The sequence below is a fragment of the Molothrus aeneus genome, chromosome 1 (genome assembly GCF_037042795.1).
Source record: "Molothrus aeneus isolate 106 chromosome 1, BPBGC_Maene_1.0, whole genome shotgun sequence".
Taxonomy (NCBI): Eukaryota; Metazoa; Chordata; class Aves; order Passeriformes; family Icteridae; genus Molothrus; species Molothrus aeneus.
This window is the reverse complement of record NC_089646.1, coordinates 118,544,258-118,565,286: the sequence shown is the minus strand read 5'-3', so window position 1 is coordinate 118,565,286 and position 21,029 is coordinate 118,544,258. Positions and strand designations below refer to the sequence as shown.

Here is a 21,029-nt window from a genome sequence, read left to right as displayed (position 1 = left end):
AACGGTATAAAAAGCATGCAAGGCAAAGAACAATTACACATAGTGTGGGAAAGAAGGTATGCCTTTGCCACAACAGCCCATAATACATTATTTCACCCACAGTATAGAAGTACATACTGCTTTAATTCATCTTTCTTTCTGCCTTAAATCAGACAATAAAACCACTCATCTATTTTCAGCAAGAGGAAGGGGATGAATTTGTCTCTGAGGAAAATAAACTAGAAACAGAGAGATGGCAGCTAATTCTCTTGCTAGGTACTCAGAGACAGACTATAAAGTTAAATTATGTTGTTAAGCAGTACTCCTACTAGAAAGAAAAGCTGTTTAAGGAGCCTCTAGAAGCATCAGTAGAAAATACTTATAAAAATCAGCTGCCTGTCTATCAACTAATCTAAGCTAACCTGAAGATGCCTTTCCTTGGATGTCATCAGGGAAGCCTACATTATCCATTAGCAGAAGTCTCAATGACTCCATGTGCTTGAAATTAATGGAAAAGGCAAATCTGCTTTCTAGATGGTGGAGGTTTCTCTGCAGAAAACATTAATTGAAAACTTTCTCAGACTGGTCTATTAAAAATATTCTAATGGCAGAAAACCAGAACCAAGCTCCAGAGAGATCTCCAGCTGAAGTCAGTGAATTATTTTTCAGCATTTCAGTCAATCTCATAAAGAGGAAGGCTGAAGTCAAGCCTATAAATTCCATTTAGGCATTAAAAGATACTCACAACCATATAATTAACACAGCATGTGATACAGATGTGCTTATTTGCAACTGTGATGTTCTATTATCCAATATGGCCCACATTGCTTGAACAGCAGCTCATCTGTCCAAGACAGAACAGGGATCATCTTTAACACTCAACAGGAAACTGAACTGAACCCAGCTGTCACCCTTCAGCTCTTGCTATCAATTCTGTTCATCTCACAGCTCTGGCAACAGCTAACAGGGGCAAGCCTCAAAGTACCAGTGACCACAAGAGGCATTCAGATTTTCCAGAGAGCTAAGCAAAAATGTAAGTATTTTCCTTCCACGTGTGCTTGGTTTTATTTAATGCCCAACTTCCACCTAAGGATAATAAAGCCTGAGGAGCAATTCCATGGCTGACTGTGGCAAGCTGGGGGGCTGTGGGAATATGCCAGGGGACACCCTGTGCTGGGCACAGCTGCTGCCACAATGGAGCTGCTGCAGGACACAGCAGGGCCTATCACTCATGTGTGTGATGCCTCTGCAAACAAATTTGAGCAAGAGCAAATCAAAGCATGGCAGTGGGACTGACAGATCTGTGAGAAGCAGCCCTGGAGGCACCAAGGCCAGAAAAGGAGGAGGAAGAAGTGCTCAAGTGCCAGAGCAGAGATTCCCCTGCAGCCCCTGAAGGACACTGTGGTAGAGCAGATTGAAAGGTGCAAGAAGACAGAAGCAGCAGAGAGAAACTGCTGTGTAATGGCCAAAATGCCCCCTTCCCAAGGCTGACATCACTCACTGCCTCACAGAGGTAACCTGGTACCTGGGCTGCTACCAAGGAAGGGGAGCAGGGACACTGAGAATGAAGGAGTGAAACTGGGCACAGGAAAGGGGCAGAAAAGGGGCAGGCTTCATGCTTTTTATTTTCTGCTACTCAAAGTCAGTCGACAAATATTTAGGCTTATAGTAATTAGGGTGATTTTCCCCAAGTCAGGTCTGTTTTGCCCACAACAGCAGCTGCTAACCAATCTCCCCATCTGCACCTTGGCCAACAAGTTTTATTGTTCCTGTTTCCCCAAAGGGCAGGAGTGAGGAGACATAAACAAGAGAGCAGCCACGTGGGAGTCTGGCTGCTAGCAAAGGCTAAGCCACCACAGAAATAAAGTTACTTTCTCTTCAAATATTTAGTTAGGCCAGTCTGAATTACAGAGGCAAACACTTTTCCAAGAAATCTGAATCTTTCACTCAAAACTGAGTTCATTTGTATAGGTTTAAGCAATTCTCACTATAATTTCAAATACCCTCTAAAACACCTGGAAATAGTGCTCTTTCATGACTATTTGTAAAAGATACCTGAATGAACCTCACATTTAGAATTAATTGTAGCATGCAAAAAAAGGGATAATACATCTACTTTTCACTGCTTCTGCAATATGCAGCCAAAATATTTTCCATGTTAGGCTGCTAATGTTTACTGACTTAGGATCATCTCTATTCAGTGATACAAGCAACATTTTCCTTCCAGAACCTCCAAGTAGTTACAGTATCTCACATGTGGTTTCTAAAGCAAAGGCTTTTTATGGCTATAAAGCAAAGGCTTTATATGGCTTCTGAAACTTTAAAATAAATCAACCCAAGATAATGGAAATAAAAAAAATTCATCCATTAAAAGGAGACCAAGGTGAAGATACACTGGCTGTATTTTAATCCATTCACAGCTCAAAGCCATCCTACTTCCTCCATTAGAACTCAAGAATTGCTCCATGGAACTTATCTGCTAACACTTTTTTCACAGTTCAGCAAAAAAGTTTCACTGTTCTGTAGTTTTCTTCAAGAAACAGTAACAAAACTACTTTTCCTTTAGAATTTTTGAAGTCTGAGGCACTAGTTAAATTACTTTCAGGGAACTAAAGAGAAACTACTTTTCAATTACTTTTTCAAGTAATTGAAAAACCCGAAAACTAAGTACAAAACCACAAAAGCTCCCCCAAACACTCTATCTTTTTATGTTTAGATTACAATAGACTTTCAGTGTTCTGGTGTTTTACTGTTTCACACTGCAGTGTGCACTGACAATGCACTTGAAAGATGTAAAACTAGTACTAGTGGGTTTTAATTCTTATCAAATACAAAAACATGTAATTTCAAAGATTTTTGTTTATCTCAGAGCATTCATTCCTTACCTTCTGTTTCTCTCCTCATTCTCATTTTGTCAAGTTTCCTCTGCTGCTCCCTCAACAGTGCCTGCTGTTGAATCTCTAGAGTCTGGTCATCTTTTGGAGGATCAGGATACATGTGCCTCAAGACCATACGTGTTTCAGGATCTAGAGCAAAGAGATAAAATTTACATTTATTCCCAAAATAAACATTTCTGAAAAGCATTTTTAAAGAAATATCTAAGTCATAAAAGAACCCATTAAAAATAATAGTGTCAACAGCCAAGAGGATGAGCAACTTAGCAATGATTTTACAATTTTACTATATTAAAAATACATGTTTTCTGGTAAAGAATAAACAGAAAGTTACACAGAAATATTATTTGTTGGTTGGTAAAAAAGTCAAACTCAATCTATTTTCAGTAACACCATGGTATCAAATGCACAAGAAGTTTAAGCAGCAGGGATTAGAAGACAGGTCAGTGCTCTGAGTGATGACACAGTGTCTGTGAGGCCAAGAATCCCATGGAATGGCAGGAACAGCCCCACAGAGAGATACACACACACAAACAAAATAATGCCCAAAATAAAGTCCATTGCATGGGCAGTAGTTAATGAAGAGCCTGATTTTTATTTTTGTCTTTAAACCCTGCAGGCAATGGAAGGTGGAGGAGAAGGACAGATGTTTCCCTACCCTTCTTCATGAGTAACAAGAAGATCCACCTGCCTTTGTATTTAAGTTCATTGAATTCCCAGATATTCTGTATATTGACAGGATCTTGTGCCTCCTTCAAGGAAGGTCTCCGAACTGGAGCCTGCAGACGAAGCCTGGCCATCTCAAATATGTCCCTTGGATTCTTCTCTCTCCTCCTGCTGGACAGGTTTGTAGAACAAGCAAAAAGCAATTTAACACCATACTATTAATGAGTTGGATGGGAATATTGGTAATGTTCAGATCTTTTATCTTTAAATAAAGCTATCAAAACAGGAAAATATATTTGAAAGTAATGACACTGCATACTATGTTATAAAAAAGAGATAACCTACTTAAAATAAAAAAAACCCCTCATACTTTACAGAGTGGAACTAAGGCTGGTAATTAGATGTGTCTTTTCCAGTTAATTCCAGTATGATTAGCTAATGCATTTTGGAAGCAAACCAAATTTATTAAATAAAGAGAATATGGTTTTTCAGTAAGAAAGAAAGTACTTCCACAACAGTACAGTATTTATAAGCATATTCAGCAGCTGTAGTACTGCAGTTTACAGGCACAACTCATGCCCTAGAAAAAAAAGGTAATGAGATATAATTCTGCCTTAGACATCTGTTTTAGACCACTCTTCAAGACAGAGCATTGCAGCTTCCTATCTCACCAGTACAGCCATTCTTACAATAAATTTTAGCATGAGTCTTGGAAAAAACCCAAACACATAAAAAAAAAAAAGGAAAAAAATTTATATACAAGTTCTACCTTGGTATTTTCATTCTACTCATGTATACTGGTCAACTACACAGTAAGTTCCTAAGAAAAATCTAGCTTTTGAAAGAGAAGATTCAATTCTTACCGTGTAATTGGTACATTATCATGACTGGCCACATTTAGCAACTGTTCCTGCAGTCGCCTCTCTTCACTACGAAGCTGTTTCCTCATCTCTGATAATTCATTGATCACATTCTTCCTTTCCTCTGGAATTTAGCACAAATAATTTAAAAATAAGCCATGTCAGAGCAACTTTGCTGTCTACACATAAACATAAGTAAAAAATAAAGGGAAAAAACAGATATGATGAAATGTTAATTAACCAAGGATTGTACAAACACAAGAATCACAATATTTCATACATTAGAAAGATCAGTTTATATTTTGAGACAGCACAAGGACCAGAATCCCTGAACAGCAGAAAACATACAAATGTCACTGGAAATGTTTCCCTGTATTTAAAAAAGGAAAAGCTATGGAATACAAGTGGGTGTTGCCAGCAAATAGCCTTAATTTGAAATATGCAAACCTACACAGCCCTCAGATAATAGGAACTGCACTGCTATCTGCAAGCACTCAATGTAATTTTTTTTTCCTGACTCAAATTTGGATATCTGTCTGCCTAGTGCAGATTCTCTTAAGTGGAAGAGTTCTAACTTCAATTTTTATTACATGCTTATGTTGACCTTTCAGACCTGCTTTGGATCTGTGCTGTTTTTTATGGTCAGCACAGCATTCCTCCACAAGTTAAACCAGTTTCAGAAATTCCTCATTTTCCAAATAACATACTTAGAGTTGGATATTTGACTGACTTTTAGACTTTAGTGTCCAGAACTTAGCAGGCAAGTCTTACTAGTTTAAATCCTCAGAAATGAGACTCAGTTTATATGTCTTTATTTCTCTCTTGACAGAAGGTCTGAGTCAATCAATTTCCAAAGGCTGCATTTAGAACCACACTGCCTTCCATTTAGTGGAATATCCACAAGTCCCTGGAATGGCCTCAGGTACTTTCTGCTGCAGGCTAGCAGCATTTGTAGGCCATCACTTACATTTCATTTCATTTTACTTACTGCTTCATCTACATATACAAGTATATTTCTTCTATACTTGTAAAAAAAGTACCAGCAGAAAGATTACTGCTTTCCCCCCACATATTGCCAGGATAACTAATATAAAAAAAAAAAATCAAAGGAGACCCTTCCAGCACATCTGAATTTTAGAACAACCAGTAAAAGCTTAGAGGAATGGGGAGAGGATTAGGCAGACTAACAAAGGTAGGTAGAATTTAAGAGTTAGAGCTGCAATGCTCTACACTCTGATGGTCTATAATCTTTTACTCAGCCAATCCAAAACTTTCCCATCTTGCCATATTCTGGGTCACAGTGGTACCACTGTTCCAAGAGATCCAGCACTTCTCATGCAGACTATTCCATTATCAGAGTTTTTACAAAAACATATTTCCTTACGATGACACATAATGAATGCATTATCACTTTGTGTTAAAAATTCAGACATACTAATACATTGATAGTACTAAGAGAGAAAACACCTAGACAGAAATGCAAACTTGAAAGGAGTCTTCTTTTGCAGGCAAGAAAAAGAACTGTAACAGAGAAGGGGTTTGCTGTAATAGAAAGTGAGCCTGCAACAAGGACAAATACCCACCTAATGAACGCAGCTGATTCCTTCGAGCAGGGACAGGTGGAGAGGGAGCTCTGGGCTGTGGAGGATCCTAGTGACCATCGTCAATATCAAATGTCATTTGTCAAAGGAAGAAATTACAGTACATTTTATTTCTTATTTTACAGCTAATTTACATTAACAGTTGGAAGTCAGAACAGTAACCTCACAGGATGTCATTGCCTTAGGTTTTTTAAATGTGATCTTTCAATGTACAGACCAATCCATCCAATCCAAATTACTATGACAATACCTATAATGCACTATTCAGAGCTCTAAACAAATCTGTTCCAAGTACTGCTAAAGAAATAAACTGACCTACCTCCAGAGCATTCTTCACATTTAGGAAATTTAGGGAAAGCAATGGTTTAAAGTATGACATAAAATATTCTCTGAAACTGCACTATACAGTATTTAGCTCAGTTCAGACAAAGAGTTGGTAAAAAACAAACAAACAAACAAACACTTTCTCAATAAAAAGACAAAAGTATAGGCTGAGATTCAAATATCATAAACAATTATTTAATCTTCTCTCTTCTAGGAGAAATTTATTTTAGCCAAAAAAGCCAAAAAAGCCCCAGAGAAGACTATCAAGTAAAAAAAATGAGAGGTCTTAGAACCACTACTGTAACTCATTTCTGATGCAGAGAAGAAAGCAAAGCATATTAGGAGTAATAGTCTTTTTGTACTTTGAAAAATATAAAAATTACCCAAGAGTGTCAGTAGCTACAAATCAACATTAAACTTCATGCCTGAGCAAAGTCCTTCTGTGTGTGAAAATGATGAGCTGCTAGATTATATGCAAACTTTCTTATCCTAAATCTTGAGATCATCAACCCCTGGTAAGGGTCTGGACAGTGTATATCCTCTCCAAAATGAAGTACTCATTCCTACAGAAAATGCAGATGCAGAAAAAAGTAAAATGACACATCTCCAAAAAAAAATCTTCAATAAGAAATATTTAAGATAAATATTGAAGATTTTATTGAAATAAAATTTAACCTTAAATTTCAGAGCTCCAGGACTGATTAATGTAAAGGCTGTCTCATTATCCATGGCATTGCAGTAATAACTGGCAAACTTTAAAATCCTGGCCTGATTTCATACCCAGAACTTTCTTAAATAAAGCAGTAGAGGCTTGCTCTGACAATCCTGTGCTCTAACATACTTGTGCATAGTAGGACAGACGGCTCTCAGCAGAGGGAATCCTTTCCTCTTTTCTCGCTGATTTGTTCTGCAGGGCAGGAATGACGGGTGAAGATTGCCGTGACAACTGCAGGGAGGAAACCAAGACTGAAACTACATCCCTACAGCTTCTGAATAAAGTGTTCTTTTGGACAGGCAAAGTTTTGTTAGGGCTTTCCCTTTGAAGAAAGAAATGTTCCTAAGTGCATAAAACGACGGCAAAAATTATTTCATGTGATTTTTGTTTTCTATCTATAGAAATTTGAATACTTTTTTTCTATGCTGTAGGGTGTTTTTTTCTTAATTTATATTTCAGTTATATATCTTTTTTCCTCTAGACATTTCCTTTATATCTGTTTATTTTAGAGAAATTACAGAAATCTAGTACAAATTTTATAAGAGAGTTTTATAATTTACTTAGACTTTGTCCATCAGAATTCTATGTGATGGATTTCTTACATCATCCAGGTGAAAGGAAAATAATTAAATTTCCAAAACCACCATTTTTTAAGATGAACAGTCCTACCAGTCCTCCAATAAACAATTTTATTTATATTTACACCTCAGCAGATGCAGGTCACAGTATTTCACAAGAGATATAAAAATCAACTATTGAGTGCAGATTATTAATCTTTCTTTTACTATTTTTTAATGCAAATTTGATCAACAAGGTAAGTTTCTACTGCAGTATGACTGATTTTTCCATCAGCTGTTCTCTTGCATTAAGTATACTGCAGTTTGATAAACTGAGAGGGGAACAACACTGAAGGCAGAGGTCTAAGAAATCATGTGATTTCCTTAAAATCCAGTTATTTTTAAAAGTTTTCTTAGAAAGTCACTTAAACATACCATCTTCTTTTCCTCTTCCATCTTTTCTTTCTCAAAATATTGTCTAAGTTGTTCCTCTTGCTTTTCTTCTTTTTCTTTTTGTCGTTTTTCTGCCTCTTTTCTCCTTTCTTCACCTAATTGAATTACTTCTTTATTTTTCAATCTTCGCTGTAACATAATAAATACATTAAAAAAGACTCAATTAATAGTACGTTTTCTTTCTCTTTGAGAAGTTAAAATTACACATCAAAGTGATTAGTATGAAATAAAAAAGCATATTTCATTAGTCTGACTTCAAATATCCAAATTAAAATATATCTCATGCAAATCTCAAACAGCAGCAGCCCTGGTTTTGCTAACATCATTAAAAAGAATTCCTAATAACTTCCATAAACACCAGTTTGTGACCCCAGATCTGCCATCAGCTAAGGCAGAACTGTAGGAGTCATTTCCAAAAATTAGGATTCAATTAAAACATACTGCAGACATGAACCACACTATCACATGACCACAGAGAAATTATCATCTGGTCTCAGTTTTAGTCGTGTGAATAGCAATGACACCAGGGAGCTCCCTACTCTCTGCTAGAACAGCTCTGGTATCCAGAAGACAAGGCTCATCCAACTAATCTGCTCATCTGAGGGAAGGAGAATTTAGAATATAAGATAAACGTTCTGTCTTAGAAATTTTCAAGTGCTACATCCTAACCTTATCTTCCATAATCCCACAGGGCACTGAAAGACTCGTCTTTCTCTGATGACCTTGTGCCCTCTTCCTACAATTATTTATTATATTCTAAATAATGCAAATTTATTAAAAAGTTAAAACCCAAGAAACAAAAATTTGGGGTATAAATTAAATCCATGGCTATTGATTTAGGTTTGAATTTACCTCCATGAAAGTATTCACTAGATCTGCTTGGCATTCATCCAAAACAAGCAGTATTCTTATCTAAAAGATATCTCCTTGCCAGTTCAAAAAAAGTCTTTACAAAATATTCCTGCATAGGTACATTTTTCAAATAATTCTATGAGAACTAGATTTAAGATAAAAACTGGGATGATATTTTTTTAATTCACCAATTTGATAAAGCTTTTTATGGGCCTCACCACCAATTTCTTTTAGAAAGGAGGGCACCACTGTCACTTATAAAACTACAGGTTTTTTCCTTGAAAGAATTAACAATACTTCAAGTTTTCAGTATAGCATGAAGTGTGAAAAGAATGAGCTAGTTAATGCTGACAATCTTCCACCTCTCCTCTGCCTAATGCAGACCCATTTAAAAGCAAAGACCACTTCACAGGACACTTCTTGGCTTACCTTCTACACAACAAATATTACAAAGGGTTAGTTTAGGATGGAAAGAAGTCAAAGTATCAAAATACTACACCTCCTCATCTTTCCTCCTTCTCTCCTCTAGTTCCTCTTCATATGCTTTTTGAATTCTCATCCTCTGCTCTGCGAGTCGTTTTTCCTCTTTCTCTTCTTCTATTCTAAGTTTTTCTCGCTCTGCTTCTTCCCTACGTCTCTTTTCTTCAATCTTAAAAATAAAACAAAGAAATATTCAACTGTCAATAGCGGTAGCAATCTGATTAACAACATTTACCACCATGATTTTTGCAGTACCTACTTGCAAAATCAAAAGCTATAAGGTGCAACTGAAAGAATCCTAGAGCCTGTCCAGTATTTCAGCTTCAGAATTCCCTTAAAATGAGATTCTATTTTACTATTTCTTTTTGGCCATCAGAGTCACCCCTCTACAGGAAAACTATTTACAAACAATACTAATAAAACCAGAGTATTTCCTAACACTTCCTCTGTTCAAGATGTGCTGGAGTAACACTTTTATTCACTGCTTACATAATGGAAGGTAGGAAACCAAAAAGATACGGTAATTATCTTTTTTCCATTCCACAATTGCAGTATTATTAGATAAAGCTCTGACTTACTGAAGCAAAAGATCTGCCTATTCTTTAGTCTATTTGGCAGCCCTTTGCATGGAAAAAAACCCTTGATCTTTTCTTTTCAAGAGATCCACATCAACTACTGTATGACTTTAGTAGTCTCTTAAATTATCTATTATCGAAATTATAAAATTTAAAATTTAAAAATTTTAAATAAAAAATTTAAATTACATAAATTATCTATATCTAAATATCTTGATATTGGTATTTAATTACACTGATATTTAATTCATGCAGCATAAGATTAAATGTGAAATATTATGGACAGAAAACATAAGCTGGTTGAGGAACAACCAGGTTTTATATACCCATCAATAAATAACTACACTATCACTGATCACCATTTCCTTTTGATGAACATGTGTTTTTGTCATGTAGACCTCCAAGGGCAAATATCTTGATTTCTGTAGTCATTTATATATGCAAACAGTTTCAGAACTCAATACCATATTTAGAGAGGTGTACATAAAAAAAAGATTATAGAAGCCAACTATTAAGAAATGCTTGTCTAAGTGAAGCTATTAAGTACGCCAAAATCCAAGAAACTCTATGGTATGTAGCTTTTAGTACACCTCTTGTGTGCAGAATTGGCTGTGATAGCACAGGTAAGGTCTTTGGTGGGCAGTGATGATTTACTCTGAGTGCAAATCCTCTTTGTACAATTTATTTCACTGGATGATATCTGGCATGAGCATTCACCTGTAGACGCAGGAAGTTCTTGTAGGATTCCTGTCGCTTTAGCTGCTCTGGAGACGGAGGCTCAGCAAACACATTACCTCGAGCAAAAGGAGAGGCCTGTGCAAATGTAATACCTAAGGGAGGGGAAAGGTTACAGATCAAAAACAAACCTAAGACAGGAAGCCAGAGTGAGGAAGGGGGAATCCAAGACACTTGTTTCAAAAGCAAGATTATGGCAGTCGTAACTCAAAAGACTATAGCTGGGCTTGAAAGTTCTTACATTTTCTGCCTACAATAACTGCCAGGTTTGAGGTGTTTAATACCATCCAAGTGAGCTGCATTTCTACAAAATAACACCTACTAAAATCACCTATTCTACTGTTCAATTTGCAGCTTAGTATCTAAGAACATTACCTGCAAATTAATTAGAATAGCAAATACTTTACACCTCGTAGCTTTACTGCTGCAATTCCTTTGACTTAGAACACAGTTCTGTTCCTCAGGTTCATTCTCTCTTTAAAAACAGAGCATCCTATCAGAACAAATATTTACACAAAATAGCAAAGGATGCTACAAAAAGCAAAGCCCCAGACTGGCAAATAAAATTCTAAGCAGTCAGAAATCTGAATTTTGCCAGTATTAAGTGTTTTCTGTCCTATAAAGTTTGAAGTGTCAGGTTTCCTTTAGCTCTGAGTTACAACCACGACATAACCGTACTGTCCCCAAAGCTCTAGATAGGAGGATTAATTCAGATACCACACAGAGCAGGTTTTGCAGAACAGAAGCAGAGGAAAAAGAAGGGAAGTAAAGGAAAAGTAGAGGAAGTTGTGTTAACTTTCCAGCTCATGCAGCATGTTCTTCACTCATATCATGTCTGCTCTGAAGGATGGTGCCTCAAAGATGTTCAAGACCATAGGCTCCACTGAGCTGAGATGAGCATTACATTTCCCTATATGGTAACATCCAAGTCAGATGAAAGCATAAATAACACATTAAAGTGTTCTCATAGGAATTCTCATGTTTACTGCTACAGCCTAGCCTTAGGAACATGTGTTTGCATACCAAGGAGAATTATTTTTCCTTACATGGAAGCAATGCTTGAATCCTTCCAAAATTGAACTAAATTTACATGAGGCTCTTTCATGATGGAGTTACTTCCATATAAAAAAGCAGAATAAATTTTTATATACCATTTAGATGGCATGGGTGCAAGACAGACAAGTTACTACAGAAAGTATCAAGGAAAATGCCTGCTGTGTACCAGCTACTATCCTGCAGGTTCCTCTTTTAACAAGGCAGTGTACCAAAAAAAAAAAAAAAAACAAACCCACAAAACCAAGTAACCAAACCCACCAAAACATACACAAAGCCACTCTACTACATGGCTGATCAAAGTGCAAGACTATAAAGTTCCCCTCATTGATCTGCACCACCTCCTGATCCCAAAATAAGTGATCTAAACAAGAAGCTCTTAGCTGTTTAACATCATTACTTTAACAGCCTTCCTGTTTCACTTCTTATTAAATGGTTAAATATACAACCTGTATATTGCAATACCATGTAATTCTTTATTAAGAAGTGCAACAATTCAAACAAGATAAGGAAAAGCAGCATCTAAGCTGAGTTGAGAAGACCATCACCAATCCTGGCCTTTGCCCATGCTAAACTAGGGACAGATCTGGAGTAACACAGTGCTCTCATTTAGATGTCTCACAAAATGTTAGAAGATAAAAATGCATTAGTTTTAAAATATGAAAATAAATCAAAATCCTTAGAACTTGGAGGCAGTGCATAGGGCTCCATATGTACCCAATTTACCTGTAACTTTCAGAACTTGTTAACCTAGTTACTGTACCAATCTCACCTTAACCTCTAACATCATACACCTGAAGATCTCCTTTTATTCCAGTCTCACCTACTACATAGCTGTATTTTACTGTGTCATTTAAAAATAAGACAAACATGTACAAAGATTTGATTAGAAACATCAAATCTGGAAAATTAATATACTGATCCTGACTCTTCAGGGCTATAACAGCTTTAGTTATCATGATGATAAGACAGATAAGATTTTAAGAGCACACAGTGACAGCAATGAAGAAATTTGGGAAATAAGCATGATACTGACTTCACAGGCAGAGAGCGCTAACACTATCATAGGACTACCAGAAAGAGGTAAAGAACTATGGAATTTTGATCACTAAGACTTAAGGATAGTTATAGGAGCAATACAGTATTCTTAAAAACCTGCTATTTTATTTGTAGATGCTTCTGAGTTCTCAGGTCTTGAGGAAGCCAAATTTAGGTCAACAATAGCCCTTTTATCTTCATATGGTCTTGGCTCTGGATTATGATAAGCCTCTTCATTTCGCTTGTGCATGACATTCAAGTCCGCTAAAGGAAAGGGGAAATAACTGTTTATAGTGTTTTAATCTGATCAAGGCATGTACACTGTAGATTCTCCAAAATACAGGGGGTTTTGACCAGATTCCACTTTTCCTGAGCATATCAGCCATGGAAACAAAAAAAATCAGGCAAAGACAAAAATACAGAAGCTAAGGGTGAGATTCTAATAATTAGGTACTATTAACTAACAGATTAAAAGATTCGTTTTGTCACTTTTCTTTTGTCAGGAATGATTCTTCACAACAAACCTCCCTTCTCCCCTGTCTCAAAATGCTATTAATTGGAAAGATAAAGAACTCAAAAGACAAAATTGACTGTCAAGTCTGTGTTGAAAGAGATATTTAGAAACCACCCTTTCTTCTATCTCCTTAAAGCTGTAAAATACTTCTGAGTTTAGTATTGATATTTTAAGCGCTGAATCTCTCTAATTACTGTTGAGGGAAATAAGTGCAATTGAAGCACTGAAGCATATTTTGGTCTTCATGTCTTCAGTAATAATCCAGGTGCAGATTTCAATATGTAAGCAAAGCAACATTATGTGACATTTTCATCAAAATTTACATGGTGCCTGATCAAAGATGTTAATTTCAGCTGATTTTGAAATGTTACCATACTACACTTAGAAGGCTCATTTCAAAACAAAAAAGCACTGCACAGTTTTCAGATTACATTTTGAAATAGTGTTTCTGATAATTATGAATTACTGTAGTCATTTAAGCACACAGATTCCAAGAATTTAAATTCCATGCCTCTCTGTAAAGCAACTTTTGCATATATCAGAGTGTGATAAAAAGCTATTTACAGACATTTTTAAGAGGATAAAAAGTCACACCACATTAAAAAGACATGTCAGAAAGCATGTCCTGTTTCACAACACTTGACTCATAGCTTATCCATCACGCTGCCAAGCTATGGTGGGAAAAGTATTTTACATATTGAATATAGGAAAACAAGGTAAGAAGCTTCTTTCTCTTGGTTTCTCATTTACAGACAGAGAAAAACTTCTCAGCAGTTATGTGCAGAGCTCAGGTCAGTATGAGACCTTTACATTTCCAGTCACACCACTGTTGAAGCCTAGAGGAAGAAGCCAAACACACAAATATAGTGCTTGAAGTCAGGCAGTATGAACACCTCTATCTGCCCTGAGGATAAACACAAGCTTGGATCCTTAATACAAGCTTCTAAACTTTTAATTTGGCCACAAAATCTTTAAAAAGCATTTAAACTTTACTCACTACTCTCAAAATATACTATTAATTTTGACAAATGTTGCTTAGGTGTCATAGAACTGAAACAAATTACTTTCATATATAAACTGTTATCCAGTAAATATTTAATGATTTACTGGAAGGGTAGATGAACAAGCTGGATCATAGCTATCTTCCAGCTCCCTCCTCCCATCTTGTATAAAACAGAACTTGGAGAAAAGCAAGCCTTATAAAACATTACTGCTGAGTGCTCTTTATATAACCATTTACCAGCAGTGTTACTTTGGGAAGTATAAATATTCCACTTAGCTTTGTATATTTATATAAACACATTTCCATTTTTTGTGTCACAAATAGAGATTTCTAAGCCTAGAAATCACTTTTAGAAATAAAAAAAAACCCTAAAAACCTGTTTCCTAGGACATGCTTAAATAAAAATCTTCACAACGAGTTTAGCATATTTGTATTACAGATGATTCTGACAGCTTGTTTTCCTCCTTCTCCCTTTACAACTGCATTGTGTCTTCACTTATAGTTGACATATCCTGTGTTTCCTATTTTGTTTGGATTGTACTCTTTCAATGATTCTACAGAAATCAAAATAATAACTCAATTATTCCTGGAGTGCATCTCCTTGAAACAAGTCTTATTTGTCAAGGGCTACCAGTGTTACAAAACAAGGAATAATATGGCTGAATAGAGCCCTTACAAGAGCAAGAAAGCATCAGGCTTGAAAAGACAACCCATAATTTTCACAAACATACTTATCAGATTTCCTTCTGCATCTTTGAGAGGAGCACCACCACCACCTCTTCCCCAGGGATTGTAATTCTTCATTTCTGCTTCTAACTTCTCCTTCTCCTCTCGCTCTTGTCTGCGGCGCTCTTCTCTCTCTCTTATCTAAAAACAATCCAACCACAGTTAGTTCCACAATAATATCACTTTAAGTAGAAGTTGAATAAAAAGTTAACAGAGCAAACTGAATGCTCTCATTATCTATTTCCCTCATCTAGAGCAAGAACATCCAAACAGTTCACTGTCTACACTGCAGACAGTGCATTGCATTCTGTCGTGCTTGTCCAGTTGTGCATTATCAGAGAAACATCCTACACATCATAAAACTTCCAACTTCCAGAAATGTCCACATGTGACATTTGCACTAGATCAAAAGTTCCATATCTCTGGATCTTTGATAGAGATGTTTATACTGGCTGAAAATTAAAAAGGCAAAATTCTACAATATTATTGCACTTGCTTCTCTCAATCTGGTATGTTTTGTTTAACCAAAACTTACACTGGACATGACTCCTAATAATAAATGCCTACACAATTCTACAATCACTCATAAAATAGTTTCCAGTGGTAATTCCCTATGATCTATGTATGTAACACAGGAATGTTCATACGCTTTGTTCTTCTTTTCCTTCAAAATCATTTATGTAATTAAGTCTCCTAATTTATAGAATGTATAAAGTGAACAGCTGTTAAAAAGTCCATCTTTTACTCAAAACTTTTAAAACATTAACTATTTATGTATTTGAAATATATTAATGTATTTTTCTTAAGTTTATTTCTCATGTGCATTAGAAAAACATTTCATTAGATAAATATAATTAGATAAAACACTATGAAGTGGTGAGGCATTGGAACAGGTTGCCCAGAGAAGCTGTGGATGCCCCATCTCTGGGAGTGTTCAAGGCCAGGTTGTTGTGCTGGGGTGTCACACAGCATGATCTAGTGGAAGGTGTCCATGGCAGTGGGGCTGGAACGAGATGATTTTTAAGCTTCCTTCCAACCTAGGCCCCTCTATGATTCTTTCATGTCCCTTCAACAAGTAAGCACAATTCCATAAGAGATATAATGAGTAAATAAAGACCCATCTAGTTCCTTCAACTGTCTACAAAAATCATCAGTCAGGTTTATCTATAGCAAAAAGAAGAATATCCTGATTGCTTTCAGCCATAACAACTATGAAAGATTGTATCATGCCATGTTTATTAGACCTTTATGTCATATTGTGCAGTCTTATATTGCAAGGTAATACTTACTTAGGACTACAGTGAGAAAATGCCTTCAGACAACCACATGTACAGTACTTGACACTATTCCTAAATGGTTATTCTATTATCTATTTGCCCTTGGTTGACAGCCTTTCCTTTATCCCTTATGCACAAACATAATCAGAACTACAGTATTTTTATAGATATTATTTACCTCTACAAAGGAAATACATAAAAAATAAGATAAGAAAACGTTAAGTGCCCCAGAACTGGGTTCTAGGAAAATTTCTGCAAAAGTAACATGTTTCATCAGGGTCAAATACATTTTATAACTATAAACTCCCACAAGGTGCAGCAGCAAAAGGCCACTAAAGTGAGTATGGGACTAAGGTGTCTACTGGAACAGGAGACACAAAAAATTGTCTCATCTATCAAAAGAGAAGCTAAAAAGAAATGAGACATCACCTACAAACACACTGGAAATAAATATTTGGCAAACTGTTGAGTTAGTGTCCAAATGATCATGAAGAAATTACAGAAATTAGACTGTTCCTAATAATTATAGCAATAATGGAATATCAGAGCAATACAAGCCATTCCTTTCAAGATGCAGGTTCTTGTCTTCATGAAAATAATTATATAAAGATACATGCCTGGAACTAATCTGTTTGCTGTAAGATTCTTAACATTCTCTCTGCCTCTGACAAAAAATTTGAAGAGCTTACTGTCCACCTGAAGAGCTAAAATGAGCTAAAGCAGAGTCAGAGGAAGGAAGTGATGAAAGGAAGGAGAGTTAAAAAGCTTTTTATTTGTATGCTACATAAAGTTCTCTGAAAGAGTACTATAGTTAAAACCATCATATGTCAAAAAATAAAAGAATGAAGAGTTAGAAGCTTTATCACTCAGTACCTGCTGTTGTAATTCTTGTTGATAAGATAACGTTGCTTCTTTGGAAGGCTTTGTTTTTTCCTCAGAATACACTCCTGTGCTTCTTTGTCTGTCTCCTGTATCCCTCTGTCCAATGTTGCTTCTAAATTGAAAAATCACATATATAAAAGGAAAACATCACAGGGTCCAGAGTGGGGTAAAAATTTTTTTTAAAAATCCCTTCCTGAAGTATTTAAGAGTTGTTGTTTCCCATAGCCTGGCGGTTTATAATCTCAAACATTTTCTTAAATCCATATGAAAATAGCAGTTCAATGAATTATTCTTTTATTGTCTAAATAGAAGTTTGAAGAGTTGTCTTTAACACATTTTATTTCAAAGGTATATCTGTTCTCAGCAAAATATTACCAACACAAAAAAAAATCAATATAGACAAATACAAACAAAGAATACAAATATAGATAATACTTACACAGGCTGCTCTACTGGAGCTTGGCCTAAAGGAGGATCCAGACTAGGTGTGGGTTGCATTCCCATCATTCCTGTACCATCTGCAAAGTAAAAAACCAAAATAAACCATATTTTAAATTTTTAATGCTCAGATATAAATATTTGTCATTATCTAAAAAAACAGACTTCACCACTCAAACTCTGTGAGTATAGAACAAACAGAACTCTCAGCTTTTATAACAAACTCAGCTAACCCTTAATGCCCTCTAAAGCAAGAAATACAATGCCAAGGTACAAATCTATTTCTTAAATTCAACTAAATCCCTTTAGATTTTACAAATTACTTCATTAATATATTTTACCTCAAATAACAAGATTAAATTGGTCACTTAATGGTGACACATCCTCATTCTTTCCAAATGTCATTCAAATCAACTAGTAAAAGTTATTTTTCCAAGTTTTTTCTCCTTTACTTTACCTTTTCTAAGAAGATGGAACAAAAAATTTAAAGTATTTCTGTTTTATTCTCTAAAAAATAAAAAAGGAGAAAAATGAACACCACACACTCCAGTCCCTCCCTACACAAATCACAATAGCTTCAATCATGAAATCATCATGAAGCAAAGGACAAAAAAAAGGAGTTTTAAAATATAAAAGTAGACCACTTCATACATTATTTTAATATATTAAATGTATTAATAAATATCTTTAAAATATTGATAATTATACCTGAAATTGCAACAACACCTACATATGTAATTAATTATTATTTAAGTGATTTTAGGAAATAGTGTTTGAATTATCAATATTATAAAGAAAATTATCTGGGAGGAGTAACAGCAAAAAATCTGAGTGATGAATAAGATTTCAGGAAATCACAGCCCTTTTTGTTGCTGGAGAAAATTACTTCATTCAAAAACAGTATTGGAAAAAAAAAGCCTTTTTCATTCAATACACATCTTAAAGATAGGTTTAATTTGCTGTTGCAAGTTGTACATTCTTCATCATTTAACTAGATCAAAAGCAGTCATATGAATCACTCTAACAACCAGCTAAAATCATCAACTTACAGTATGCAAGAGCAGGATCCAAAGGATTCCTTGCCCCATAAAAGTAATAAGCATCATCATAAGGTGTTTTATAATTGTCTGTCAAAACGGGTGGTGGAGGTGGTGGCAACGGTGCAAGCCTTAAAGAAAAAAGGGACACAATTCCTTGGTTTGTTGTACAACTGAAAAGGTATCATCAGAAGAAGTGGGGGGAGGAGAGAAGAGGGAGGGAAAGAAAATGAAGCAGGGATGGGGGTAGAAGGAGAATTCATTATGGGAAAATTCTAGATTTAGTTCAGCTTAAGACCTCTCATTAGTGACATGCAGGAACAAGATACAATAAATCTCAGCAGGGAATTAACCTTCCCTGAGGGAGCAGTACATGAACCCAGACTATTCCAGAGATCTAAGAACACAAAACAAGCACTCCTTCTATAAGTGGCTCAGTTAATGGCACTTCCTGGCTACATCAGTAAAGAAAACAAGGCAAGATCTGGTCAAAGGGTGAATAGCACAGCACAGCTTCAGCCACGTGCCTGGAAATCCTTCTCTCTCTGAACAGTTTAGTCACAATCACAGCACCCAGTGGAAGCTGTCCTTGCTTACAGTGCATTCCTGAGCTCAGCCCTGGGAGACTGCTTAATTAATAGGAGCCAAACTGGTGCCACATCAGCCTTCTGAAAACAAGGACTCTGCAGGGCATGGGCCTAAGCATTCTCACAACATGATTCCATATTACAGATTACATGGACATAAATTCTACAGCTCAACCCTTGTCCTACACAAACATCCACTATGAGAGAGCTGCCTTCAGAGATAATCCAGCCTCCATGGATGCTTTCAAATAAACTATGAGGAAACTGACATTAAAAGTTTATTCCAGTGCAAAGTAGTTAGATTTCTGTTAATTGTCAAAATATTATTTCTACCTTCATCAGCTCCTTGGAGAAGGATCAAGAGTACTACTGAGCTCTACCTCAGCAGTAATAACATGCTAAACAACAATCTTACTTAACATGTAAAATGAACATGATGGTGAAGCACCTGGGAACCACCATTTCCCCAAGACTGCTGACTAGACCCCTCTGAAAGTCTTTATCACTCTGAGAGTCTTCATTCACTGGAGAGGCTGAACGGGCTGGCATTGGAGTCTGGAAAGCCACCCTGGGCCTTTCAGGAGGTACCTTCTCTTCAAAAGCTCTTGCTGTGAAGCCAAACTGCTTCAATCTATTTGGCTGAAGGGAAAAAAAAAAAAAAAGAAGTAGTAAGAAAAAGAGAGAGGAAAAAAACCAAAACAAAACAGTTGCCTTATTACTAGGAAATATTCTGAACCTCCATTTACGATGGGTTAAACACTTCACTGGATCTCAACTTTCAAATTTCAAATCTTCAAATTTCTAGTAACTGCATTTTTTTCTCCCAGTGATCTACTGGGAATCCAGTATTACAAGGTAATCCAGAACTTTTATCAGAGATTTACAAAAAGCAACCTTGTCATTGGTTTCAGGAAATATATAAAGTATATCTAGGTAATGTCCAGAAAAAAGAACATGTCTTTAGAACAGTTTATCTCCAGCTGTCAATTTTCCACAGTGACAGTATACTCATATTATGCAAAGCAAAGTTTCTGAAATCCCTCCCCTCCAACCCAAGATTGAAATAGCTCATAATCAGTAAAAACTAAAATACAAATACACAGTGAGACTTTTTCCAATAAACATTTCCTTCAATACCATTATTTTACTTTTTGAATTCCTTTGATCTTATTAATTTTTTCAATCACAAAAATTACAAGTTTTTGGAGGCAGTTCTTTTTAAAACAGAAGTAGCAAATGTTTATTGATAACTGTCAGCCTCAGAAAAAAGTCAAAAGCAACAAGCAAATCATGTGAAGGCATGCGAGTCAGTTTCAGAACTATCCTATCACACCCAGAAAGCCCTTACAGCAGCTGCTCTGCATAACTATTCTAATGTTTGTTTAAATAAGGCAATAGAATAGAAGAATGGGAAAAAATCATACACTGCATAAGTAAAAGAGATTTTGTTCTGAATTTATTGGTCCTAATATTGAAGTTCTTCAACTAACATGCATTGGGAGAAAGTAATACCCGAAACCAGCTACATATTAATATCTACCAGAAAACCATACACCCTACAATATGGAAATATTTCAACAAAATATTAAATCTTTACCTCCTCATCATTTAGCTGCAAGACAGTGTATACAAAGCAGTTAGTACTCACCAATCAAGGAATACAGTGTTTAGACACAAATTCTCAAAATCTACTAGACGTAAGTATTTGCTTATAGTATTTAATTTCAAATTTCTAGAACATAGAATTGGATAACAGATACTAGCTAAAGCAACTGAATTTTAT

General features: G+C 35.8%; 1 protein-coding gene across 5 annotated transcripts in view; it reads right to left on the bottom strand.

The window, feature by feature from the left end:
- The window catches only part of CSPP1 (centrosome and spindle pole associated protein 1), a 62,831-nt gene that overhangs the window by 11,339 nt on the left and 30,463 nt on the right, over positions 1-21,029 (bottom strand). For 3 of the 5 annotated variants that reach the window (XM_066563702.1, XM_066563717.1, XM_066563725.1), the window contains 14 exons: positions 19,695-19,885; positions 18,672-18,790; positions 17,624-17,702; positions 17,176-17,296; positions 15,031-15,166; positions 12,900-13,046; positions 10,674-10,786; positions 9,401-9,550; positions 8,032-8,178; positions 7,166-7,270; positions 5,983-6,049; positions 4,403-4,523; positions 3,565-3,710; positions 2,865-3,005 (listed from right to left, as the gene is read on the bottom strand). In XM_066563702.1, coding sequence (XP_066419799.1) covers positions 2,865-3,005; positions 3,565-3,710; positions 4,403-4,523; positions 5,983-6,049; positions 7,166-7,270; positions 8,032-8,178; positions 9,401-9,550; positions 10,674-10,786; positions 12,900-13,046; positions 15,031-15,166; positions 17,176-17,296; positions 17,624-17,702; positions 18,672-18,790; positions 19,695-19,885 — 1,783 coding nt within the window. The remainder of the gene's footprint in view (positions 1-2,864; positions 3,006-3,564; positions 3,711-4,402; positions 4,524-5,982; positions 6,050-7,165; positions 7,271-8,031; positions 8,179-9,400; positions 9,551-10,673; positions 10,787-12,899; positions 13,047-15,030; positions 15,167-17,175; positions 17,297-17,623; positions 17,703-18,671; positions 18,791-19,694; positions 19,886-21,029) is intronic. The other 2 variants (XM_066563710.1, XM_066563734.1) reach the window with 2 other exon arrangements.